Source organism: Barbatula barbatula (genome assembly GCF_947034865.1).
Source record: "Barbatula barbatula genome assembly, chromosome: 24".
NCBI classification, from domain to species: domain Eukaryota; kingdom Metazoa; phylum Chordata; class Actinopteri; order Cypriniformes; family Nemacheilidae; genus Barbatula; species Barbatula barbatula.
Window position 1 is genome coordinate 18,233,334 of NC_136787.1, and position 25,276 is coordinate 18,258,609.

At 38.7% G+C, this 25,276-nt stretch overlaps 2 protein-coding genes across 4 annotated transcripts in view; both read left to right on the forward strand.

Moving 5' to 3' along the window:
* The first annotated feature begins 7,508 nt into the window (after window positions 1-7,508).
* opn4xa (opsin 4xa) lies at window positions 7,509-20,427 on the forward strand. Of its 2 annotated transcripts, none has more exons than XM_079449183.1 (10): window positions 7,509-7,607; window positions 11,985-12,132; window positions 14,446-14,579; window positions 14,678-14,881; window positions 14,969-15,140; window positions 15,226-15,387; window positions 16,466-16,573; window positions 17,940-18,102; window positions 18,219-18,380; window positions 18,471-20,427. In XM_079449183.1, the coding sequence occupies exons 2-10, from the start codon at window positions 11,987-11,989 to the stop codon at window positions 18,816-18,818; spliced, it is 1,599 nt and encodes a 532-aa protein (XP_079305309.1). In that variant the 5' UTR covers window positions 7,509-7,607; window positions 11,985-11,986; the 3' UTR covers window positions 18,819-20,427. The 2 variants fall into 2 exon arrangements, with proteins under 2 accessions (XP_079305309.1, XP_079305308.1); XM_079449182.1 differs by lacking the exon at window positions 7,509-7,607 and adding an exon at window positions 8,906-9,092.
* A 1,444-nt stretch (window positions 20,428-21,871) lies between these two features.
* The window catches only part of pdlim5b (PDZ and LIM domain 5b), a 43,909-nt gene continuing 40,504 nt past the window's right edge, over window positions 21,872-25,276 (forward strand). Inside the window, exon 1 of one of the 2 annotated variants that reach the window (XM_079448562.1) lies at window positions 21,872-22,032. The gene's annotated coding sequence lies outside the window, so the exon portion shown is untranslated. The remainder of the gene's footprint in view (window positions 22,033-25,276) is intronic. The other variant, XM_079448563.1, reaches the window with a different exon arrangement.

Genomic DNA, 25,276 nt, shown 5'->3' on the forward strand with positions numbered 1-25,276 from the left:
CGTGACTTGTTATAAAATGTCATAAACTATTTTCTTTTCAATTTTGGATGAACTGTCCCTTTAACATTCTTACTTGGATTACTGTATCCCTTTAAATATTGCGTATTCAATGATATATTATTGAAAATGTTTTAAAACAACGTTTTTGCAAATGAACTCTTCACTTGATTCCGATTGGCCAGACGTGACATTCCAAGAGGTTATATAAGAAATAACGAACATCCAGCTGGTTGTTATCACAAAATAAACACCGCCAGGATGAAGCTGAATGTTAGTACTGACCAATCGGAATCAAGTTCTCCAGAGAGTCATATTTAACGTACTGTAAATAAAATGCAACTACATTTGAATTCGCTCCATTTAACGTCGTCATTCTTGAATTTACACGCGAAGACACATTTACAGACGTGTGAGGCATTCGTAAACATGTTTATTTTGCTTGTGTATAGTTCCTAAAAATAGACTCTCACTTTGCCTACCTGGTTATCTTTGATATTTTGAGAAACCGTTCTGGTTGGGTTGGTGAGAGAAATAGCTATTTGTACTGTGATTGTTTCATGTTTTTCTAATGAGGCTTTGGCCGTGTTGTTCAATAATGGAGCGAGCTGTTATAGATAAACACAGATGTGTGTTCACAGTCCAGCACATTCAGCAACCGGCTTTCATTTGCAATCTCTGCCGCAGTCTCTGCCAAAAACAACAACCGAATAACTCAAGAAAACGGATTATTGTGTCACTGGTTAAAATCAAGGTGCTTTAATAGTCTGTAAGACAGCCCGGCGGTCCGCTGCTGACATTAAATCAAAACTATTAAGAGTTTGGAATGCTGGAATCTGTCGTGAAAAAGGTCAATTAGAGGAATGTCCAGAAATAAAATCGTTTATTTACCCTCGTGTCATTCACATTTAGTCATTTAGCAGACGCTTTTATCCAAAGCGACTTACAAAGAGTTCAGGGAGCAATAAGCGATATGTCATACAAGAGCAATAGTACAATAGATGCTAATACAAAGTTACTAGTTTCAATAAAAGTCAGAACAACACCTGTCTTCACTCTTTTCTTAAGCATTGACATTCAGAGGCTGTTTACAGGAAAACTGAAACCGTAAAAAAAGTTTACACGGAAATTATGGGACTGAAAAGGCAAACTATTGAAAACGGGTCTCAAAGTGCAACTTTTTGAAAACACAGCCGTTTTGGTTTCCATGTAAACTGCAGGACGGAACCTTCTGAAAAGGATGACGTCACGCGCATGCCTATGACGCGCTCGGTATAGCAAAAACAATATGGCGGATTCCCGTAGTGTGAGACCAGCGGAGGCATTCGCCAGACATTAAACACACATATACGTCGACCAACGGTATTAAAAAGCACGTTTGTCTTATAACTGTGCATGTGTTTGTGCTGAGGCACGTCTTGTTTCTTTACACAACAACATCGCCATCCACTGGCGTGCCGTGCGTACTGCAGCGTTTTCATGCGTTTTCCTGGATCCGTGCAGACCGTTTTGATAACGCTGTCATGTGTATGTGAAACTTGTGTGTCATTTCATCATGTAGTGATGGCCTCTGAGTCTATTGAACATTGTTGGACACATACTAAAGACTCAAACGAATGCATTGAACCCGCATGGTGGGCCCTGCACACATTAGTGAGCAACTTTTTTTTGTGATGGTGAAGCATGTTTGTGCGCTGAGTTTGATGCTCGGCTTCTTCATGTGAACAGCACACCGACGGTCAGTCAGATACACAGCGAAATAATGAAGATTTAAAGCCTCATTATATCTCTTTATGCGATCAGAAGTGTAGACATTTCATGATCCCTGTTGAAAAAAACAGCACATGCTGCTTAGGATGGTTTTGAAGCATGGTAGCTGGTTTGCCATCGAATGCCATCTAGAATGATCTGTACCTCAACGGCATGACACGTTTGACTTCAATTGATTGATAATGATTTCAAAGTGAGCCTTTGAAACTGTCGAAGTTTCAACATTCATTTACCAGACGAGATGAGCAGAAGTTACACCACAGAAGAAGAATCAGGAGACGATCCATTAAAGAAAACAGGTTTTAAAAACATCTGATGTCTGTGTATTTTCAGGTTTAATCATGGTTCATATAATCTCTAACAGTGGGGTTTATCGGAGGTCTGTCCATCACGCGGCAGGTGATTGACATGAGGCCGTGGCCCCGGGGTCGAGTCCTCAGCGAGTCCGATGTAGGTGAGTCACGGATTGCATGTTGTAACCTCTAACCTCTCACCTCTGCCCCCTGCAGGGTAAATGACTCATGTTACTTTGATTTAGAGGAAACTAAGGTTATGTTCGCAATAGACAATAGTGTACAACTTAGTGCACAGTTCAAAGTGCCTTTACATATTAGAAACTATCAGTGTGATTGTGTCTCGATATGCACACATGTTTTTTGTAAAGTATGCTATAAAAACAACATAAATATCGTAATTTACCTACAACCTGTCCGGGAAATCACCCCATCATTTTTAATCTATATGCATGAGTTATTTTGGTTAGACAGGTCTATTTGGTTTACAAAAGCAAAGACGTCATGATATTTGTCATTGGTTAAAAGATTGTGCTAATGTCACCCTCTTGTGGCACAAACTTGCAATTACGCGTCTTCTGTGATTGGTTTATTGTGTAAGTGACATTTTTTACAATTATAAACAATTGAGCTTCATTTATTCGACTTTTTGAGACTTCTCCAGTGTTTTTTGAGTAACATTTATTTCACATTTCTTTAAAGCGGAATTCGGAAGAGATTTGCCCATCATTTTCTCATCTCTCAGTCGTGAGATTAAAAGTCTGTCATTTTCTGCATATCTGAGGTATTTCTCTTCACACTCACGTGTTTATACAATGAATATAATTTGCAATCAAATGTGATGCCTTTCATGTGTGTTCATTTTCTGGCTTGGTAATATTTTGAAGATTTTACTGTACAGTTTTCTGCTGATCTGAATCATACGCTTCCACATGTTCACATGGCATTAATCACGACCAACTCGCTCATCCAGAAGAGCTACTTCACAGCTGGATGTGCAGAGGTTCTAAGGGACAGTACATATTACACACATATACTGTACATGACCTTCATACATCCTCTCTCAGCAGCTGTATCTCTATTCCCCTCCCTCTGGTGCTTTCACTCAGGTCTGGTGTGCATCCCTCGGGTGCTTTCACTCAGGTCTGGTGTGCATCCCTCGGGTGCTTTCACTCAGGTCTGGTGTACACTCGGCTATGTTAATGATGACTGCACTGCAAACATCATGATAATATCCTCGCTGATGTAGAAGATGATGGTGTTGATGTCTTCGTTTATTTTCAGGGGGACCTCAGCTCATACGTAGTCGACATGTGCGGGGTCTCTAATCTGACTCGCACATCAGTCTGGTGGTGGAAGCCACGGGAAGCAAGAGCATTGATGTATGTTTGTGCCGAGAGCGGTCGATTCGTAACAGAGTTTATTGTGTGCTGACCCTGACAAAAAACTGATGATATATGAAAACCTGATATATATATATGACTGCTATTCCACAGACAATTTTGGATCGAATCAACTTTATAAAATAAAATAAGTAGAGTCGTTATAATTATTTTGCACAGTAGCTCAAGTATTAATATATTGTTAGTATGCAAAGGCAATAAAAGAGGGATTTCATACATAATCTGTGTCAAAATGTGAATGTTAAAATGAGATATTACTTCTGAGAAGAGTGTTGCAGTGATATTTGTTTTTTAATGCAATGACTGAAAACATTTCGGAGGCACTTTACAGTGCCTATGTCAGCATTTTGACATTAAGACCAATATTACGGTTTATATAACTTCATATCTTATATAGTGTCTGATCGTCTGGGTCTTAGGGAATCTTATAGTCTTTATATTTAATAAGGAATCATTTTTATCTTGTAACAATATCAGTCAGTGGCCAGACTTGGATTAAAAGAGCAGATTGAGTGTCTGCTCTGTTGGTTTGTCTTAAATGAAACACACTTCTTCAACATTTTGTTTTCACTTGTAGCTGAAAGTTATTTTCTAAAGCTAAAGGTATTTTCCAGTTACCACGTTTTCCAAATTGTGTTGCCGTGTGTGTGGAAATAGCCTCACAGCAACCTGCAACTCTTATGAAGTGAATACAGCAGTCATTGCGTGAGACAGAACCTTCTCAACACACTAAACATTATATCACACTTTTATTTGATTCTGTTTAGGTTTAGTCTGGTCTTCACGTTACTATCATTTCTCCAGGTTTGTTGGATGTTCTCCGAACGTCACCAGCAGCATTGTTTGTTGTCCGGCATTGAAATGTGATTCGTCATCAGAAACAATAAGAAGGTTTATTATAGTTCATCAGGTTATAAAAGCCGAACGGATGTTGACAGTCATCCAGTGCCACGGGCTCATGTGGCAGCTTGTCACATCTGTCAACACTGCCAACTCAGACAGGGTGTTGTTGTGTTTTGGAAGTTAATTGGGAAAACTTTAGATGTGATTATGTGAGAAAGATTCCTCCAGACGCCACATGGATGCACAGGATGGGCTGTGACCTTGAGACACCTTTGGTCCTCAAATGCTTCTCTATGTGTCTGGTACCAGACGGTAAAATAGAGTCTCTCATGGGAAGTTCATTGTGCCCTCGGCTCAAACATCTTGCGCTGTGACCTTTAGTCATGCAAAAACATCTCTTTAAATGCAAAACATTGTGATGTTTCATAGAGCTGAACTGAGTTTACTTTGACTCCATTTGATAATCAAGTGTTTATTTAATGTAAATATAAATATATGTTTTAACTGGATAGGGCAATGTACATAGGATTTGTTCAAGAATATTAGGATTAGTAATCCCGCTGAAGTATATTCTGCTGCGAAATATTTCCATAGTTTCTGACCTTATTTCACTCTGTGACGAATTTTATTTATAGTCTGTTATTTGGGCATTTTTGGGGACATAGACATTAGTCTTTCACGGCATGCTGTGTGGTGTTATTGAGCTTTTTCCGGACTGTTCCTGACACAATCACATTCAGGTGCAGCTGTCAATGACAGGTGTCATTCGCTCTTCAATATGAGTTTGATTGATAGGATGTGCAGTGTTTCTCTCCCCTCATAGAAGCGATGTCTCTCATCCCTTACAAAAACTCTCTCTCGCCCCTCTTAGAAGTAATATATTCTCTCTCGTCCCTTACAGAAACACTTGCCCCTTATAGAAGCTGTCTTCTCTCTCGCCCCTTACTCTGTCTCGCCCCCATAAAAGCACTTTTTCTCATGTAAGCTGTGTCGCATTAGCTCTTTCTCTCTTTATCTCTCTGGCTCAACTTCTCACACTAAACCCTTTACACCAGGCATTTATTTACCTCTATATGACAGGGCCATATTTTTATCCTTATTTACAGTGTCTTGACAGACAGTATTCACACGCCAGGAAGAATTTCTCTAACCGCCGCTGTAAAGGAAGCAATGATGTCAAAAGAAATTGAGAGTTGGATGTGATCCACCCTCAGGGAAGGACAAGTATCATGTGCCAGTGTGCTTCTTCAACACAGTGAGTCTTGCATAACGTGTTAGATAATATAATAATATAATATGTTCATTTCCCAAGCCTTCTGACAGCTCAGATCGAGGTTCTTGTGATCACCTTCACATGTCAATCAATGTAAATCAGTGACACGGTGTTTCTTCACACAACCTTTAGTTTTTTCATTAAGCTCTCAGCTAAAGGTGGACGGACATTTTATCCATCAGTGAACATCAAAAGAACTTGTTTACCTCTAGTGATTAAAGCCATGTGACTTATTACCAGTCATGAGAAAAATATTACTAGACTCATCTTCCTTTGATCATCAGTATATGTAAAACTAACATTTTTTACATTCTGGACATTCAGAACATCCTGCCTTAAATAAAAAACTGCCTTTTAGCATGAATATGCTAGTCTTGTCGGAGCCAATAGCCTTGCACTTAAGTGCTCCGACATATGGCGCTGTTCGCTCCGGGCGACCCGAGTTTGAGTCCCGGCTCGAGGTCCTTTCCCGATCTCCCCCCCTCTCACTTCACTTCCTGTCCTTTCTATGAAAAGCTGTCCAAATAAAGGCAAAAACGCCCCAAAAATGTATCTTTGAAAAAAAAGAATATTCTAGTCTTAACCATATCTAAAAACTGGCGAGCTCTTAAACTATATTTGCATTTGGAAGAGGAAAGCTTTCCACATCTTCTGCCAACACAGAACAATTATTTGTATGACATCATCCTGCACTTTAGCTTCTCGTCAAACTCCAGGCAGAGATGTAAATGAACTGTGCGATCAAAATCGCCTACATACTATTAAGTAGGCGATATTGAGTATGAGCCACGAGTAGTATGTCAGAACAGTAGGCGAGAAATACCCGGATGGTCTACTGCTTCCGCTGAGATTAGTGAGTGTGCATCAGAGGGACATCTCTATCCCATGATGCCACGGTGGCTGAGCAACGGTCAAGATTAATGAATTTCTCGAGAATATATGATGTTTGTATCGACGTTCATGATAATAGGTCAAAGAGCAAACGAGTCACATGACGGTTACAGTACGTCCGAAATCTGACTGTACTAACCCCCACATACTATATGGAACGTACTGTTTTGACGGTCGATAGGTACTTCATTTAAATCAGTACGTACTGTCATTGTGTGCGATTTCAGACGCAGCGTAAATGTTATTGGCTATTTTAAATGGAGTAGGAGGACCTCTAACTTCCTGTTTCAGTGGAAATAACTTTAACCCTTTTGAACGCTGCAATATATTTTTTAGTACAATCCCACTGCTTTACATGTCGTTTCAACGTACTGTTTTACATTTGCTTTACATTTTCCATTACTTTGACTCATCCACACAAGTTTAGCAATTGTTTGTTTCTTTTTCTACGTTAAATTGGTGAAGCCAATCTAACGAATTTAAGGCAGGAAAAAACATGTTAACAATCGAAACAATGTGAAAGTTGTAATCCTTAAATGACAGCACGCAAATCCTCAACTCACTACATTTGTTTTAAACGGCACGAGATGAGTAACATGGCAAATTTAACGTCAGCTTTAAACTTAAGAAGCAGTTCATCTTCAAAATGAAGATTCTGTCATCATTCACTCACCCTCTTGTCATTTCAAACCTGTGCGACGTTCTAACGAAGAACACGAAAGAAGATATTTTGAAGAATGTTTTCGTTTTTTGCTGTTCTGTTACAAACATTTTCTTCAAAATATCTTCTTTTGTGTTCTGCAGAAGAAGGAAAGTCACACAGGTTTGAAATGACAAGACGGCGTGTAAACGATGACAGAATTTTCATTTTGAAGGTGAACTACTCCTTTAAGGTTTTAGATTTTGACACTTTCTCTGTATGAGAAACGCTTGCTTGCTATGTGAGATATCACTGGTAACTCTCCGCTCAGACTAGCGTCATGTTTTCTGCTCTATCAGAGGGGGTCAGAGGATCTCAGAGATACATCGGTCAGATAGTCCGAGCTCACAGCACACAACACACACGCACAGAAACGACTCAACTCTCTCCCTCTTCATCTGAACCATCAGAAGGGCTAGAAGAACCACAGACTGCTGGTGAGAAAACCATAGTTTAACCACCTTTTTTCATTCACAGGACTGCTGTCACTTCTGTGTGACTTGTGCATGTTGTGATATTGTGATCGCATTGTTCGATGTCCCAAATGCTTGGTGAGGTTGTTTGTTACTCAAGCTGTGTAACATTCCTCTGTCTGTTTTGTTTTTGATAGGAGCAAATGTAATATGAGTTTTTGAGAAGAGTAAGTCAGGTAAATCTACTTGGTTTACGGGCATCTGAAATGTTCTCTACATTCAAACAGCGACTTTTCCAAAAAACAGAGCATGTGTAAGAGAGGAAAAAAAGCATTTTCAGAAAGTTATTTTTAAAGCAGGACTGCAGATTCACACCTCAGTCTCTGAACACTTTTCTAAGAAGAGACGATCTAGGAACGGTACCCAGGAGTGTGAAGAAACCGGTTGAATCGAAGCATAGAAAAGTTTATCAATTTATTTCCTCCTTCAATTAACATTTACCTTTAATGTACAGTAGGCTTCTTGTGTTTGCTCAAGTTTGTGTCACAGTTACAATTTATCATTCTAAAATTTGTGAATTTCGACAAATAATTATTTCTTTATAAAACGGGTAAACCCAGATTGATCTAGGTCAGTATACAACACCTAGTATCCACAGAGCGCTTGAAAACACCTTTGCAACACCTCTGCAACCCTCTGGCAAACCACCAAGATACTATAGCAACACCACGGCATCATGACATCATGTGCATTAAAAAAGACTTCTGAAGATGATGAAACATGAAAAAAAACGAAAAGCGGCCTGCAACATTCGAACACATAGATCACAGTTGTTGCAGCGTTCCTTCGGTATCTGATGATCCTGTCAATCTCATCCCAAGTAAATACACCAGCAAACACGTTTGAGGCTTTTACGTACGGACTCAAGCATGCAATAGTTGAAATGAAGCACGAATGATCTCACGGGCAGCACTTTGCGCACGTCGTCCAGCATCTGAAAAGCTTTTATCCGTGTGAGGACTCCTCTCTGAGGAGCTGCTTCACACATGGCTGCGCGTTTTAAAAGCCTGAAGCTCCTCTCTGCTCTGTGTCCGCTGTCCGTGTGCTTTCTATTGGCCTGCAGGGAGAGATGCGATACATCTTCAGACAGGCTAACTGACTTACCTACTTCTGTTTTGGTGTCTCAATGTGATCAGGATGAGCACATCTACAGCCCTCATCAATCCAGATGAACAAAGCTGCAGCAATTGAAAGTGACAAAAGCGCGTAGAAAATCAATTCAGCGTGTTCATCCAGCGGGCCCGTGGGTTGCTCTGTGCGTCAGTCATGATGATAATTAACGGGGTGTGAGATTGAAGTACAGCGCAAAACAAAGTGAAGCTCCACCTTGCTGGATTACAATACGGCTGCGGCCACGTATCCTCCATCCCAAATACACATTCACACGGTCACGGATGTCAAAGTAAGAGTAAAAGACGGTGGCTCACAGAGAGAGACACAACATGGCAGGTACATTTATTATTCTGTTTATTTAACAATGTCACTTTTGTTTATCATATTCATTTCATCTGGATTACAATTGTCACTGTATTTTTTGAAAACTTCAAAAAGGTTTTTGTCTTGTCAAGTTTTTTATAAAGCGCTTTCAACGTTGCATTGTTCCAAAGCAGCTTAACATGAAAAGAAAGGACAGAAGAGGAAAATTAGTGGAAAGGATATGTATGCAAAATGTATATTACATATATATTCATCTAGGCTGATTTATCTCCATTTTTATATCATCAAAATGTTTTATTTGCACTGTTTATTTCTTAACAATTTTCTATTCTGTTTAAGTTGAGAAGTCCTTCATTCATTGGTTTCTCAATTGGACGTGCATTTATATATTCTGAGTTTAACGTCTTTTGCGAGTTTCTGACTTTCTGTCTTGAAGAGAAATGAGATAATGAATCAATACTGAGCAGTCGCAGCTTTAAACTTGACCATTCGTCTCATGTTGAAATATTTTTGTGGTGTTTTAAATAGTACTGTATTTAGTTTTGTTCTTGAAAACTTTTCCAACACGCATGTCAGTTATTTTAATAGTGTGCATTTACACGGAGGCTGATGCTTTTGTCCAGAGCGGCTTTCAACTAAAAATAAAATGATTCTTTATAGAGAAGCAATAATATGCAAGTGCTATACAGTACAGTACAGCACAACATTATAAAGTTTCAACAATTTTGATACACACCTTTTGGATGTGGAAGAGAGAAAGGAGATAAAAGCTTTGGATAAAAGCGACTGTCAAATGCATAAATGTAAATGATGGTTAGGTTTTTTTGTATGTCCTTACGTGACTATTGTTGGCCTTGATGTGCTTACATTAGCATTAAATAAATAACAAAAAATAAATCCTCTTATGATCGGCACCTAATGTACATGGATGCGCTTGAGCGGAGCGAAAATGTAATCTCTCTCTCTTCCAGTTTAATTACTTTTCATCTTTTAATGGCTATACGGTCAGGGCCCTATTTAAATGATTACAGAATCCGTGCACAACCTCGGATGGGGTCAATGTCTTAAAGGGACAGCTCACCCCAAAACATCTCTCATCATCCTCATGTCACTCAAAACCTGTATATGATTCACAAAAGAAAATATTTAGTAGTTTATTGTCAATGGGGATCAGTGGTTGGTTACCAACATTCTTCAAGATATCTTATTTTGTGTTGTGCAGAAGAAAGTAAGACAAGCTTGAAAGGGGAATAAACACATTTTTGGGTGAACTCAAGGTCCATTTAATGTCTTGTAACTATAACATCTCCTGTATTGCTTGCTATAGCATGATGCATTTCTCATAGCTGCTTGTCTCCAAATAATTCAGCGTCAAAAAGCTGCTCGGGATCTTCATATATTGCGCAATACATGCACAAGAGTACTTCCGGCCTTGTTCATTTTCACGCATTTTCACGTTTGCTCTGATGGATTGAGTGTGGGGTTCTTCTGAGGGCATGTTTACTGCACATCGGACAGGAGCGTTTACCTGGAAGTAATCAATATTCAGAGCCACAGGCTCTGCTTCACTGGTGGGCCGAAAGGTTTGATTTAATATACTCGAAATGTGCAATATCCGCAAAGCACAGCAGGATGCCAGAAGTTATGAGAAAGGCCGTGTGTACAAAACGTTCCCTCACCAGTCCTGAGTAATATTTTATTGCTCACTGGTTGCTCTTCCTTACACAAAGTTTATTAGTTAAGTGTACTATTAATACTCTAAAAATAAGAAAGACCTCTTTTAATTTACTTCCCAGCAATATATTTGATCTACTTTTCAAAATAAATAAATAAATGAAAAAAGTTGAAACTGTTAAAATTAAAGTGTACCTAAAAGTCATGGTTATTTTAATTTTCTAAAATGAATTTAATTGAAATCAAAATATTAAAAATAAAATATTTGCCTCAACATTATTGGGAAAACTAACAAAAATTTGGAATGCTGCCTACATTTTAAACACTAAAATTATAATAATAAACAAAACTAAAACATTCTGTCTCCATTAGAGTTTCAGAAGAAGAGATCTTAATGCGTCAAACCGAGCTCAGATTTGTCAAGTCTGCAATCAAAAGTCAATATTATTAATATTATTCAAACATTTCTCATCAAATTGACCAAAATCCCGATTATTTTACCTCTAGAATCTACATTCATTTCATAAACTGAAATAAAACACAAACATTAAAATAATAAAATTATTAATCTTATACAGGAAAATAAACAAAATAATAAAATGACAAAAGCGTATACATTATATTAAAAATATTACACTAAAATTAACACAAAACAAAAAGATCTAAAAATACCTGTTAATAAAAACAAAATAAAACTAAAATCAAAAGTATAATAACTGAGAGCTTGGCCAATTTAGTCCCAAATACACTTACGAGTATAATATACTAATACAAGTATACTAAAACTTTAATTAAATAAATAAACAATATATACATGATATATACTTGAGCTTTGCTTAAGTGTACTTAAATAGAAGAAACTGGAAATAAAATGAACTTAAATGTCCTTGCCATGGCCTTGGAAATGTGTTTAGCTCTTCAGATGTTCAACTGAGATCAAAATGTTTCATTTCCAAGAGACTGGAAGTATGTTTTTGAGTAATGTGTAGTCGCTTTGTGAGTTGTCCGTGTTTCCCGAGCTTGAGGGAATCTGGTGTTTGCTGCAGTAATAAAGCATGTTCTTGTTTCTCTCAAGCCTCACGCATCACATGCGTCGCTGTTCTTCGACAGTTGTGCATCAGAGAACAGCTGGGATTTACATAAACCGAGTTTCCCAGAAACTAAGAATGTCCCCGAGAACATACGCGAAACGCAGTAGTTAAAGTGATGTTTGTTTTGTGATTGTCACAGGAATGGAGGATCAGGTGGATATGGACCGACGCTTCTTCAGGAAGGTGGACGTACCAGATCATGCACACTACATTGTGGCGTTCTTTGTGGCTGTCATCGGGGCCTTGGGGGTCACGGGAAACATTCTGGTTATTTATGCTTTCTTCAGGTGGGCCGACACTTCTTATCAATATTAAGTCATCTTAATTCAATTTATCATTTATTCTATTTATTTTACTGAGGCTGTCGTTTAAACATGAGGGTTCTTTTAGTTTGCTGAGTCTGCTCATTCAATGAGTTTTTAATGTGTTTTAGTATTTGCTTTTCTTATGACTCTTATAATGTATGACTGTCTGTGTCATTCATCCATGTGACATCTCTGCTGATTCTGCATCATTTGCTTTAATATCTTGCTCTGTGATGTACATGAGTGTATACTGATGATGTACCACCGTCTCTGTTGAATCACTGAATCATAGTGATGTGTGTTTTTGATGTTCTGCTTACATTCACTCTAATAAGTACAGGTTCTTATAAAAGGTTCATGACCCGAGACATTTGTTGAAATACATGAAGAGTATGGAAATGAATGTAGATTCTAGAGGTAAAATAATCTGGATTTTGATCAATTTGATGAGAAATGTTTGAGTTCATATTAAGATCTTTAACAATATTGACTTTTGATTGCAGACTTGACAAATCTGAGCTCGGTTTGATGCATTAAGATCTCTTCTTCTGAAACTCTAATGGAGACATTTCTACCTATTTTTGCCTGGAGACTTGGATTTGTTCTCCAACTAACTGCGCTGAAGTCCAGTAGAAATAATTGAGAAATTAAAGAGCCAGGACACGAGGATTAAAGCACTCCAGGATTGCGTCTGCATCCTCCGAAAGTCGTATTTGTCGACCACATACGTCACAAATGCAGTAGGCTCATTATTGACCATGGACCACAAAACCTTTTTTTGTGTCTTAAGTAGAGTAGAAATTTTTTTAACAATAGCCTAAAATTCATTGAATGGGTTAAAATTATGGATTCTTTCATGCCAAAAATCATTAGGATATTCAGTAAATGTTCCATCAAGATATTTTGTAAATTTCCTACCGTAAATATATCAAAACTTAATTTTTGTGAGTGCTATGTTAAGGACTTCATTTGGACAGCTTTAAACTTGATTTTCTTATCATTTAACACATTTTTGCAAATGGACCTTGAAGGTGTAGTTCACCCAAAAATGAAATTTATCCTAACAAACCATACATCATTGGGAAGCTTATGATGTTAAAATCCCAATTTCAAAAAAATTAACCCTTAAGACACAAATAAATTATCATGTATTTCTCTTAAAGGTCCAGTTGAATGAGTTTCTGACAATCTCATTTAATCTTGAGTACCTGTAGAGTACAATTGCATTCTTCATATCTTTGAAGGGTTTTTAGTTTGATCACAAACATAAAAGATAGATACAACTGTACGATTATTTCCGAAAACATTATACATACTGGGCGGTGTGCGGGGGGAACTAAATCACGAGCACACATATCATCTCTGCACACCTGTATTGATTCACTTTTAATTCTTGTTGTTTACATAATGCACCCGGCGATTGGCAACAAAACACACACATATGACTTAGTTTGACTTACCGTGCGCAGTTTATGTCCGGCAATTTTTCACGCTGGGACCACTCCCTCTATCAGTTTCAATCGATCTCTAAATCCAGCGTTATATCCACCTGTTATATTACATTCATCACTGAAATGCAGTGAACAAACAAACACACCTCAACTTCTCTCACTATTGCAAGAGTAACAAGCTGCAGCTGCAAGCCCACAGCGCAGCCGATCTCGATTGTAGGTTGACGGTTGGGTTAGCAATTTCTTTTGCCTTGCCGTGGGTGTGCTTTTCCGGGAGAATTGCCCAGTAAACGACTAAGAAATACAACATAATACGTCAAACTCGATTTTTGCCAAGTTGACCTTATTAAGCATGACAAGCAGCACATTTAACATTGCAAAGAAGTCAGAATGCATGAAATGGCTTTAAATCCCCCCTTTAAGACCTAATCTTTGTATCTTTATTTTGACCTTAAAACGTAACAGTTGCTTTTCTGAATAAAATCTAAAATAATAAACTTGATGACGTATGCGATTGACAATGCAACCTCTGGAGGACGCAGCCTGGGCAGGACGTGTCCTGGAAATGCACGTATAGTAGTTGGGGCCAAAAGGGAAAGAGGCACACGTTTATTATAATGTGGACAGAGACAATGCTTCATTTATCTGGAGGGAATTGTGGGAAAGGATGAAAGTTTTCTGTGATATGCTGATATGGGAGGGTTTGAGGTTTGCGAGGAATTGACATGAGATTAATGAGTTGATGTCTCATCCGGATAAACTCACCGTGCAGAAGTAAAGGGTGTCAGATGAAGAATGTCAGGACTGCAAATGATTGTAATTCTGTAAGTATTTTGTGTTGTAGTAACAAGAAGCTTCGGACACCGCCCAACTACTTCATCATAAACCTCGCGGTGAGCGACTTCCTCATGGCCGTCACCCAATCACCCATCTTCTTTGTCAACTGCATGTTCAAGGAATGGGTGTTTGGTGAAATGGGTAACTCATTTTCTCCGGGTTCTCCACCCATCCATCAATTGCAACAATGATTTTCAATCTCATTACTCTTTACAATCAGATCTTGCTTTGCCAAGCAGGTTGTAAGATGTACGCATTCTGCGGGGCTTTGTTTGGAATCACATCCATGATAAACCTGTTGGCCATTTCAATCGACCGCTACATTGTGATCACCAAACCGTTGCAGGCCATCCGGTGGACATCCGGACGTCGAACGCTGCTCATCATCCTCGTGGTTTGGATCTACTCGCTGGCCTGGAGTCTGGCACCTCTTCTGGGATGGAGTTAGTTTGAGGCTTGATCTTCAACACTTTTTTCTTGCATTTCTGGTTAATGGTAAAATGCAACATTTGCTGTTTTTTACCGGACAGGTTCTTATATTCCTGAAGGCCTCATGACTTCTTGCACATGGGACTATGTGACGTCGACTCCAGCGAACAAGAGTTACACGCTGATGCTCTGCTGTTTTGTCTTCTTCATCCCTCTTGGTATCATCTCGTACTGCTACATCTTCATGTTCCTCGCCATTCGGAATGCAGGCAGGTACAGTGTCTCTGTGCCATAGTACAGTGTCAGTTTTGGAGGAAAAGTGGCCAGGATGTGATCAGCCATATTTTTGTGTGTTCAGAGAAATGGAGAAGCTGGGGAGTCATGTGAGGAAGACCACCCTGATCCAGGAGCAGTCTATAAGGACAGAATGGAAGCTGGCAAAGATCGCTTTTGTGGTCATCATTGTTTTTGTGTTGTCCTGGTCTCCTTATGCCTGCGTCACTCTCATTGCCTGGGCCGGGTTAGTGTCTGTTTTTTTCTCAAAATAAACAACTGCTGTTTCTTAAAGGGATAACACTGTCTTCATTTACTCAACTTGTTCCAAATCTGTATACAGTACATTTCTTTGTACTGCCGAACACGAAGGAAGATATTTGTTACGAAATTTCAGTTCTGGGACATTATTGACTACCATAGTAGGAAAAATGAAAACGGTATAGTCATAAGTGCCCCAGAACTGTTTGCTTTCCTAAATTCTTCAAACTAACAGGTTTGGAACAACTTGAGGGTGATAATAGATTTTTGGTGAACTGTTCATTTAACCCTTCAAACTATGGAAAAGGTGTTTTAAAAAATTGATCTGAAGACATTTCAAATATCACTACAAACCTAGAAAAGCAACCAATAACTTCTCAAGTAGGCCCGACAAAATGCTGATTTCATGCATCTAAAGTTCATGCATCTAAATCTGTCTCTCATCTAGGCTTTTGTGCTCTTGGTCTTTTTCCATTAATAGGTTACAACAACAAAAACAATTGACAAGCATGTTACTTGATGTATTTAACTGATGTGAGACGACAGTTCTTGAACTGAAAAAAAAACACAGAGTTAAAACCAATGCTGCAGATGCTGTTTTTCTGACTTTGGTGAGTTGCTTTGGATAAAAGCATCTGCTAAATATGTAAATGAAATAATTTGACCCATCTTCATCAAGCAGAGCCCAAATGCAAATAGCTTAACCATGCAGAAGAGAAGTGTGCTTTTCAGGGGGAAGGAACTGAGACTTTAAAAATTCCACAGTAAAGAAACCTCCTTTTATAGAAGTGCTTTTAAAAGTGGGCGCTTGGTTCAGAGAAGAAAACACCTCTACAAAATCAGATGGGGTGAAGCAGTGAAGTGCAGTATGGACAGAGGATCAAGCACGTGCTTCTTTCTTCTCAACACCTTTGGGTCACTGACATGAACATCTGCTGAACCTCGTGTGGGTCATGGATAACTTGCTGGTCACCAGGGCAGCTATTTTTGCTTTTAAGCATTAAAGTGTTTCTCATTCAATTGTATTATTTGTATTATTTGTCGTTTTTATTTTTATGTTCAAGGTACAGTCACGTTCTTTCACCGTACTCCAAGGCAGTACCTGCAGTGATTGCCAAAGCATCAGCAATATACAATCCCTTCATATACGCCATCATACGCTCCAAATACAGGTTTGCTCATGTTAGAAACACTGTAAAAAAGCGGAAATTTTCTGTCAGCTGGAGGGACAGAAATATACCGTAAAAAATAATTAAGGATATATAACATAGGCGGAGTTTGACATTCGAGCCAGGGGGGGCAAAAAAAAAATCATTGTAGCAGCTGGGACCTGGGCTATCAATTGGGGAACACACCACTAACACATATGGACACAACAAACATGCTAAATAAACACATATATTTATTTTTAACCCAAAGAAGAAGAAAAAACAGTACAACAATACAATCATTCTATTAGTAAACAGGTAAGCCACTTGACTTTGCATCGCATCTTCGGACACAATTAGGATCACGCAATAAAATGCGGACCACTTTTGTTAAAATATTATCTTCAACCAAAACGAAAAGATTTTTTAAGTTTTTCTTTCCTTTTTTCAAAACACATTGTGGCAATGAGAGCGATTAAAAACAAGTTATGTTTCGTATTTTGTTGTACTTCATGAAACATTTAAAACATTTTGAGACTAGGGGAAAAAATAAAAAAGACGCCATGTGAGAGGCTACAGTATGCATAGATACAAAATTGCCTTTCTCTTATAAGTGTGACAAGACGGAACATTTTCAACTGACAGTCACACAATACTCCCCACTTTTAATTTTTATATCAGTGGGACCCCCGTCCCCATCCCTCAAAAGACAGCATATTGAAAGCAGTGTGTTGAGTTTAAAGCAGTTATTTGGCAGAGAAATCAAATTTACAGACCCAGACATTGTCCAGACTAGTGCAACAGTAATTTTCGTTTTTTGCGTCCAGCATATGCGTCGATAATGGTCTCAGGTGAGAGCTTGGCCGTAATGTCGCTTTCGATGTGAAGGATCGCAAGAGAGGAAAACCTGGCTGCTCCCATCGTCAACCGCAGCCAGTTCCTTATCCTTATTTAAGATATTTATAATATATAATTTTTTTAAAGAATGCAATAATTTTTTTTGTTGAAACAATGCAATTACCCGTTTCAGCCGCCAGGGGGGCAATGCTCCCCCTGCCCCCCCGCAAACTCCGCGCATGATATATAATCTATTGTTTTCTCCATTTGTCTTGTAAATTTGCTGTCTTTTACTGTAATTTTACAGTTCTTGACCGTATTTAAAAAAACAACTGTAAAATATAAAATATTTTTAAAAAAACAGATAAAAAAAGGTTATTTTAAATAAACACTTTTTCTGTAATTTGTATTCATAAAATGGAAAAAACTGTAAAATATTTTATTTACAATATACGTCTGTAATCTGTAAAAAATCATTATTTTGTCAAATTACAAGTTTTTAAATGACACAATACATATTTTTAACCTCTTATAACCTGTGACTAACTCACAGAGACACGTTGGCGGAGAAGGTGCCATGTTTGCATTTTCTAGCGCAGTCATCGCGTAAAGACTTCATCTGCGTGTCCAACAGCGAGTCGTCCTTCAGAGTACCCGTGATCAGCAGACAGTCCTCTGGATTCCACCTCGTGTCCTCCATGTCTACTGTTGACACGGTTTGTCTTTTACTGTGCGATAACAAATTCGCACATACATACTTATGCCTAGCTGTTACTTATACAATTGTGCTATATGGTAAGATTTTTTGTGACCGCACCCGTGTGTGCTTCAGGTGTGGAGTGATGTCGAGTTAGATCCCATGGACCAGAAGAGTCACATCCTCAGAAACTCACGATCAGCCAATCAGCTGCGAGACAAGGCACAGAAGCAGAATGCTAAACGGGTCGAGATGAGGATCAAAGGTCGGCCAGGTGAAGACTGCGGCGTAGAGAAGGTAAGGTATGTGCTTTTCCTCTGTTCAGATCAGTCGACGTGACAGAAATATTGTCCCTTTCTATTCGGCTTTTACCCCTATTTGTCACAGCATGCCGTGACAGACAGCTGGGCTTTGAGAAGTTCTGGCCACGACTTGGTGTCCGAGTCTGTTAACATGACCACCGTCCCTCTCCTCATGGCTGACGACCGAAGTCCAGGAGAAGAAGAGCGGAGCGAGGATTCCCTGACAGGACAGGAGAGTATTTCTGTAAGCTCCCTGACCAGAGGTCTGGCTTTTTATGAAGACATGGACACGCCTGTCCGCCCCACATCAGAGAACAACCTGCGTGAGAAGAATATAGTGACACAAACCAGAGAAGGAGATTTTATACTGAGTCTGAAGACTCTGAATTGCTCCCCGGAGCTTTTAGAGTCTGTGCAGAAATTTCTTTCATGAGACGGCAAAACCGGGGACACGAAGATCCTAAATGTTTGTGTTTCTCCGAGGACGGTTCAGCACGCTGGAGAACAACAGTCTTCCCGATAAAAACCTCTGGCTGTTCACATCACCTTCATTTAGTTGGTGATGATTTTGTTGATATCAGTTATAATATGTGGCAACGATGTTGATGCATATTCCAAGAAAAGGGCCGCGATTTCATCCCTCGAATTCTCTTCGGCGTGTGACGCCAGCCACGTGTGGAGAAAGACAAAGACACTTCACAAATGTTTCCGACCAAACCTACCAGCAAAAGATGCTCTAGGATACATAAAGAGTTGCATCATAAAGAGACTGTTATGGGTTCTTAAGGAAATCGGTGGTTTGGAAACCCCAGAAAAGCATTTTAATTCATCAAAAAGTCAAATGTATTTAACAGAATGAAAATAGAGTTTTGGCCAAAAGTGGTGTACTGTACAACTTTTCCCTTTATTCAAATACATTATTAAAGATGTGTTAAACATTTTGAATGCAAGTTGTATAGTTATGCCTGGAGTGTAAACTAAAGTTCAGTTTTAAGAAAATACATCGATATTCAAACTCGAGAGCATTCAAAGTGAACATTATACAAATATATTTTCCAGACATCACATCACTTTTGGCTGCTACTGTATATGACACTGTTATTTTTATCACGAGTTCAAATATTATCTGGGGTTAACTTCCATGTTTGGTCAGGGATGCTTTCTTATACAATACATTTATCTCAGACAGGTGGACTGGTAAATCTCTTTAATTCATCTGTCCAGCTATAGTGTGTCGTTATTTTTTATAAGACCCTGTTTTCCATCTTCGGTCTTCTTATTTTAGATACTTTGGTTGTTTGACATGTTTTTGAGTTATATGCACGTAATCCCACACCTCCATTAAATGATGTTGTCCAATCCTTTCATATATTGTTGTATGCTATAAGCATTTGTCCCGGCTGTCTGATGAAAGGTACGCACACTTGTGTAGGACGCATAATCTTCTTTATGATCCAAAACTCAGATTATAATGTATTATATAATATAGTAACAGCTATATATCGTCCAGTGAAAAAGCAAATGAATTCAGTCATTATTTAAACGCGACCGCTGATGTGCCGTAAACACTCTCACAGGTTCTTTCTATTAATATAATCATAAATATCAACTGTGAGGTCAGAAATGCAGGCAAATTTATGTAACACCGTCGTGGATTGACTGAGATTAAACGGAGTGAAGAAAACCTCAAACACAGAAAGGCTCATGATTGTTTCTGGATTTATCCGGAACTCCCTTTAGGTTAAAAGAGGTCACACCGTAAACCATTACATGAAAATCAATTAGGACTATAACTGTCTTGAAACGCCGACCATTGTGAATTGCAAAGATATCCCTTATTAGTCTATGTGTACAGTATTACCGTGGTGAAAAATATACCACTGTTCTTTTTCGTATGTAAATTTTTTTGTGTTATATCAATGTTTTTACAGGTTATTTAAAAACCAACATTTATGTCATACATAAAATAACATACATAAGTAAGGATTGTCAAAAAATAAACAAGATATAACTTTATAATTTAATTAAACAGCTTGATTGTCAAAATCCCTGGACTTTTCTCGTCACACTTTCCTTCTCTCTTTGGGAGTCATCAATACAGTAAATCTCTAACACAGATCGACATCATTGATTTAACATCACTCTAAATCTGTCTGTGAATGTTCAACCATTCTTCTCACATTGATGTTTAGTGCTCCTCTGGGTTTAGCTAGAATTTGTGTTGGTTACTGACCCATAACTGGACCCATCTAATCCTGCTGGAGCGTGAATATTGCATAAGCCCTGCACGTAGCCCCGGTTGCTTGGAAGGTTTAGTTTGCCATCATGTGGCTTTGCCTTTGACTCCACCCAATGCACTTTCTACCGAAAACAAGCCCAGACACTTACTATATGCTGTTTTCGGACATATTGCCATTGCAATGCTAAATTTGGGCCACAAGGGCGCAGTATTTGCTTAGAAAATGTATACTTGCCCTTTTCAGAATCTCCAACGTGGTGCACAGGTCACATCAATCAAATCCCCTGCAAATATGAAAAGCATTTGATAAGACCTTGTTCTTTCAAAACAACACATCAGAGATCAACACGCTTTTGTTGTGAAACACGTCACGTCAGGCAAAAGGAATGCGCAGGTCTTATTGCCATTCACATCCTCGTATAAAAGCAGAGAGGGGAGAGAATGACGTCAACCCTTGTTGGGTCACTAACACTGACGCAAGCATCCTGAATGCCTCTGACTTGTCATCAATAGTGCTTTTATAGCTTCTTTGAAGTGCAACGGAGGGGAAGCGTCCATTGCACATCACTGTAATATTTGATTTCAGTTGAAATACTTGACACTTTTATACTGGGAAAGTATTACACAGGACATGTTACAGCCAACTAGTGCATCATAAACCAACCGCAAAGTGCACAATACATCTGAGCAATTTTCCTTAAAACGATATTGGAAAGAGATGTAAACTTTGTTGGCACACGAAAGGCCATCACACCCCTGCCTGCTTACTCTGGAGATTTGTGTGGTTTAAAGTTTCCTCTCGAGCACCTGTGAACAAAGGTCTGTTCAGCCAGCCGTACACACAGCTCACAACTTCATGAATTAATATTTCTATTGGTTTCTAGATCACGGAGTGTTTTGACTATTTTTTTACATTTTGCTTAATCATAATTGACACAAAAAGACATAAATTACCACTTTCTCATCATATAATTGCACCAAAGTGGGAATAAAAGAAATCGGTGTGTTTTATTTCAACCTTTTATATTAATGTCTCATAATAACACAAATCTCCGCACATAACTATTAATCATTTCCATTGATTCAATTAGAGCCTTGATAATAGCCACAAAATGCATTCGTGACAACATGCCCCATGTCAGATATACTTCTTTGTGTAGGCAGTGTTAGTTGTGTAAGTGTTGCATATTGTGTGTGTGTGTGTGTCACTGTGAACTGTTGTGAGTGTGTGTGTGTGTGTGTGTGTCACTGTGAACTGTTGTGTGTGTGTGTGCGTGTGCTGACGTCACGCGAGGGTAGCGGAGGGATGTATTTTTCCCGGTAGGGGCGGAAGTCGCAGGACCTCGTGAAGGTCTTTTTCTCTCCACAGTCACACACGGGATCAAACTCCACGCACAGCAGATCGGAGGTGAGTGACAGAAACACGCTCGTATAATGACTGAAGTTTATTTGTGAATGACTTAAAGTTCACGCTCGTTGCGGAGACATCGCCGTGACACTTTCAGGACTTTCACTGAAGACAGAAATGACAGGGAAGGAAAACGCACAAAACGCTGAATTTATCGTGTAAACTAACTGTTTGCGTTTCGCGTGGGAAGTAAATCGCGTTCGCGTCGAGGAAGCGGTTTGTAGGTTTCGGGTGTGTCGGCGCTGAATAAGATGCTTTATCATATTATGTGAGAGACTATTTGACTGTGTTTGTTTTATACTGTATTGTGCAAAATACGCAAATGGCAGGTGTAATGCGTGTCTTGCGTTTGTAAAGTAGATATATTGAATACGGAAACAACAGATTAAAATGCGTGGAATGTTGTGATTAAATTGTGGTGTAATGTCTCGTGGTTGTTATCTCGTGCAGGAGTATTTAAGTATTTTAAGCAGGTGTTTTGCGTGCGAAAAACACAACGAATGGTCAGAAATGTTATTAACGAAGACCAAGAGTTTTTAACACCACGAAGTACTACTTAACACTCCTTTAATGCAATTTTAGAGGTTTAAAACGACCGAGCCTTGCTTTGAAAGCCATTATGTGTTTACTTACTTGTCTAAAGGCAAAAGTGGACTCGTGGGGGTCATGGTTGTATTGTAACCAGGTGCCTCTCCCCTAAACCTTCCCTGTGATGGACAGTTGAATCACTGGAGACAGGCGTGATCCAGCACGCCCGGACAGAACCCGTGCCGGCCTGCAGCGCCACATAACTTCTTTAATACTTTGATTATAGTCTAGTGAACCTGTTCAGGTGTGTGTTTAAATAACAGAAGCCTCTCGACGAGACAGTTATGAACACTTGTGAGGGATATGTGAGTCAAGCACACCTGGGAATTTCGGCGACATTTATTCGGTTGTTGCGTTGTGACGTAATAAATACCGCTTCCGGGTCCAAGCGTCTATTCATTTCTGTAATTGTCACAATTTACGTTTCTGTTTCTTTATTTGGATGTCTTGTTGTAAATGTTTATTTTATGTTTGTTGTAGTGTCAATAAAAAAGCATCTATTCATTTCAAGCGGCTACAACTTAAACAACGGTTAACGAACACCGTTTACTCACATCGCATATATATCGTTACGGTTTTAAGGCTTACGGAGTCTCCCGCATCAATATTTGATTCAATTGTGAAAAATGAATCTGGTCATGTGGGATTGTTCGTTACGAAGAGTGGTTTAACAATAAATATATGAGCGTATTTTATTGTTGTTTGACCCGGAAACTGTAAATTACCTTCCAAATATGGAGGTGCGTGAACAACCGAATATGGTGCTTTTACTGACTAAACGAACAAGTGGCTATTGGGTAGCATTGTAGTTTCGGTGTAGTTAGTTGTAGTTTCATTCTCCAGTGATCACTGACTGATACAGACACTAAACTGTCAAGTCCAACTCCGTTAGAGCCCGTCTTCTTTATAATGCATTCATAAATGTCCACCTGGTGATCATGAGCTTGGTTCTGTCCACGCGTGCAGATGTTTAGCTACAGTCGTGTGCATTATTATAGAGTTTGCATTTAGTGTATTAGGTCAGTACTCCATAACCGGATCTTTCCAGCGGCTTGGTGCTGGCAAATGTGACGCTTGGCTTTGATGTTAAAGAAATTAATCATACCAATTTCTGTTTTTCCGTAAAGTGGAATATGTTTTTTAACTTTGTAATTATTGGGCAGCTGGCTGTTGACTTTCCAGGGTGCGCCCTCTGCATTATGTCGTTCCCATCGCCATGCAGCCTATTCACATCATGGGAAAACCAGTTTGTAATTGTCAGATCAGCGGAAAGGCGTCTCGGTTCACACACTTGAAGTTCTTTTATTTTCACGGTGGTGGACGCAGAAGTCCTCCATGTCAGAGCACACGGTTTTGGCCTTGTGAACACTTTGTTGAGGCAATGACTGCTTAAAAGCAACTCAATTGTTCTAATCTGTTATCTCTAGCTTATTTATTCATATATATATAGTTTACATATCGTAAATATACACATGAATACATATGTTAAGTGATTTCCTGTTGAAACAGGAAGTTGTGGTGGAACATCATAGGCAATAGTCCAATAGCTTTGCAACTTTGTGACCAACGTAATCAGTACGTTTGGCCAAGAGATTCAAGTCATTTTAAAGTTGTCAACTTTTAAGTCTCTGTTGAGTGCAAACCCTTATGATAATTCTCAATGGCGATCTGTCTGAAAATAGAAAAGCGTTTGCTGTAGAATCGCTTGCAGGGCTTGTGGCCTCAGGCGTGGAAAACTGATTCTTTTGAGTTGAGCATGTTCTCAACACAATGCTTCTGGAACCGCACCCAGAGCTGGTTCAAAACAACGTGTTGCATCACAAATAGTGCCATGACAACACATCCAATAACAGACTCATCACACGAGTCACTGATAAAGTTTGATTTCAAGTTTTTATTACCTTAGTCTTCTTGTTAACAGCTGTAATACGATAATGAAATGAGTACGGTGCATTTCTGTAGAGCTTTTCACAAATTTGCATGGCTGCAAATAAACTTTACAGAAAATAAATGCTGTTAAAGAGGCCGTAAAGAAAAACAGTAGAGTACATCATTCTAATTTATTTTATCTAATAATATTTTAATGTATAAAAAATATAAAATTTTAAATAAGAAAATTCTAGTTTTCCTACTAAGCCCTACTTGCCAGTTGTCTATAGGATTTTAATTGTCTTGAATTAAGAATAAAAAAACGAAGAAACAAATTTCCATATTAAACAGCAAATCAAAAATCTCAAGTCAATACAACGATGTAACAGGACGAAACAAAAGTAAGATACAATCTTTTTTAAATAAATGAAGAGAAATAAACAATGTACAATCAATGACTCAAGGGGTTAATCCACAAATTAGATCTCTAACAATATACTTAATTTAAGGGCATTTTTGTCTTTCACAGAACATAGAGATTTATAGAATACCATCAAATCCTTTAGAGAAATATGCATTGTAATTGTACCGTATATCTGTTGATGTCGTTGTGATATTGCGTAGCATCTTGGCCTTTTCCTGAACCTGCCTGTTGTCATCCACACAGATTTGCTAATTAACTTTCATTAACCCTCATCTTTCCACATGTCCAATTAATGTCAATCCGACCGAGCGCTGGAAATATCACAGCCTGCTATATAAATAACACTCATGCGTTCCTTAGGGT

Bases quoted from the DNA above. Each gene is read 5' to 3' on its own strand.
- opn4xa (XM_079449182.1), top strand. The intron at 15,388-16,465 runs GTTAGTGTCTGT...TTTATGTTCAAG, and splicing joins ACTCTCATTGCCTGGGCCGG to GTACAGTCACGTTCTTTCAC. The intron at 18,103-18,218 runs GTTTGTCTTTTA...TGTGTGCTTCAG, and splicing joins CCATGTCTACTGTTGACACG to GTGTGGAGTGATGTCGAGTT.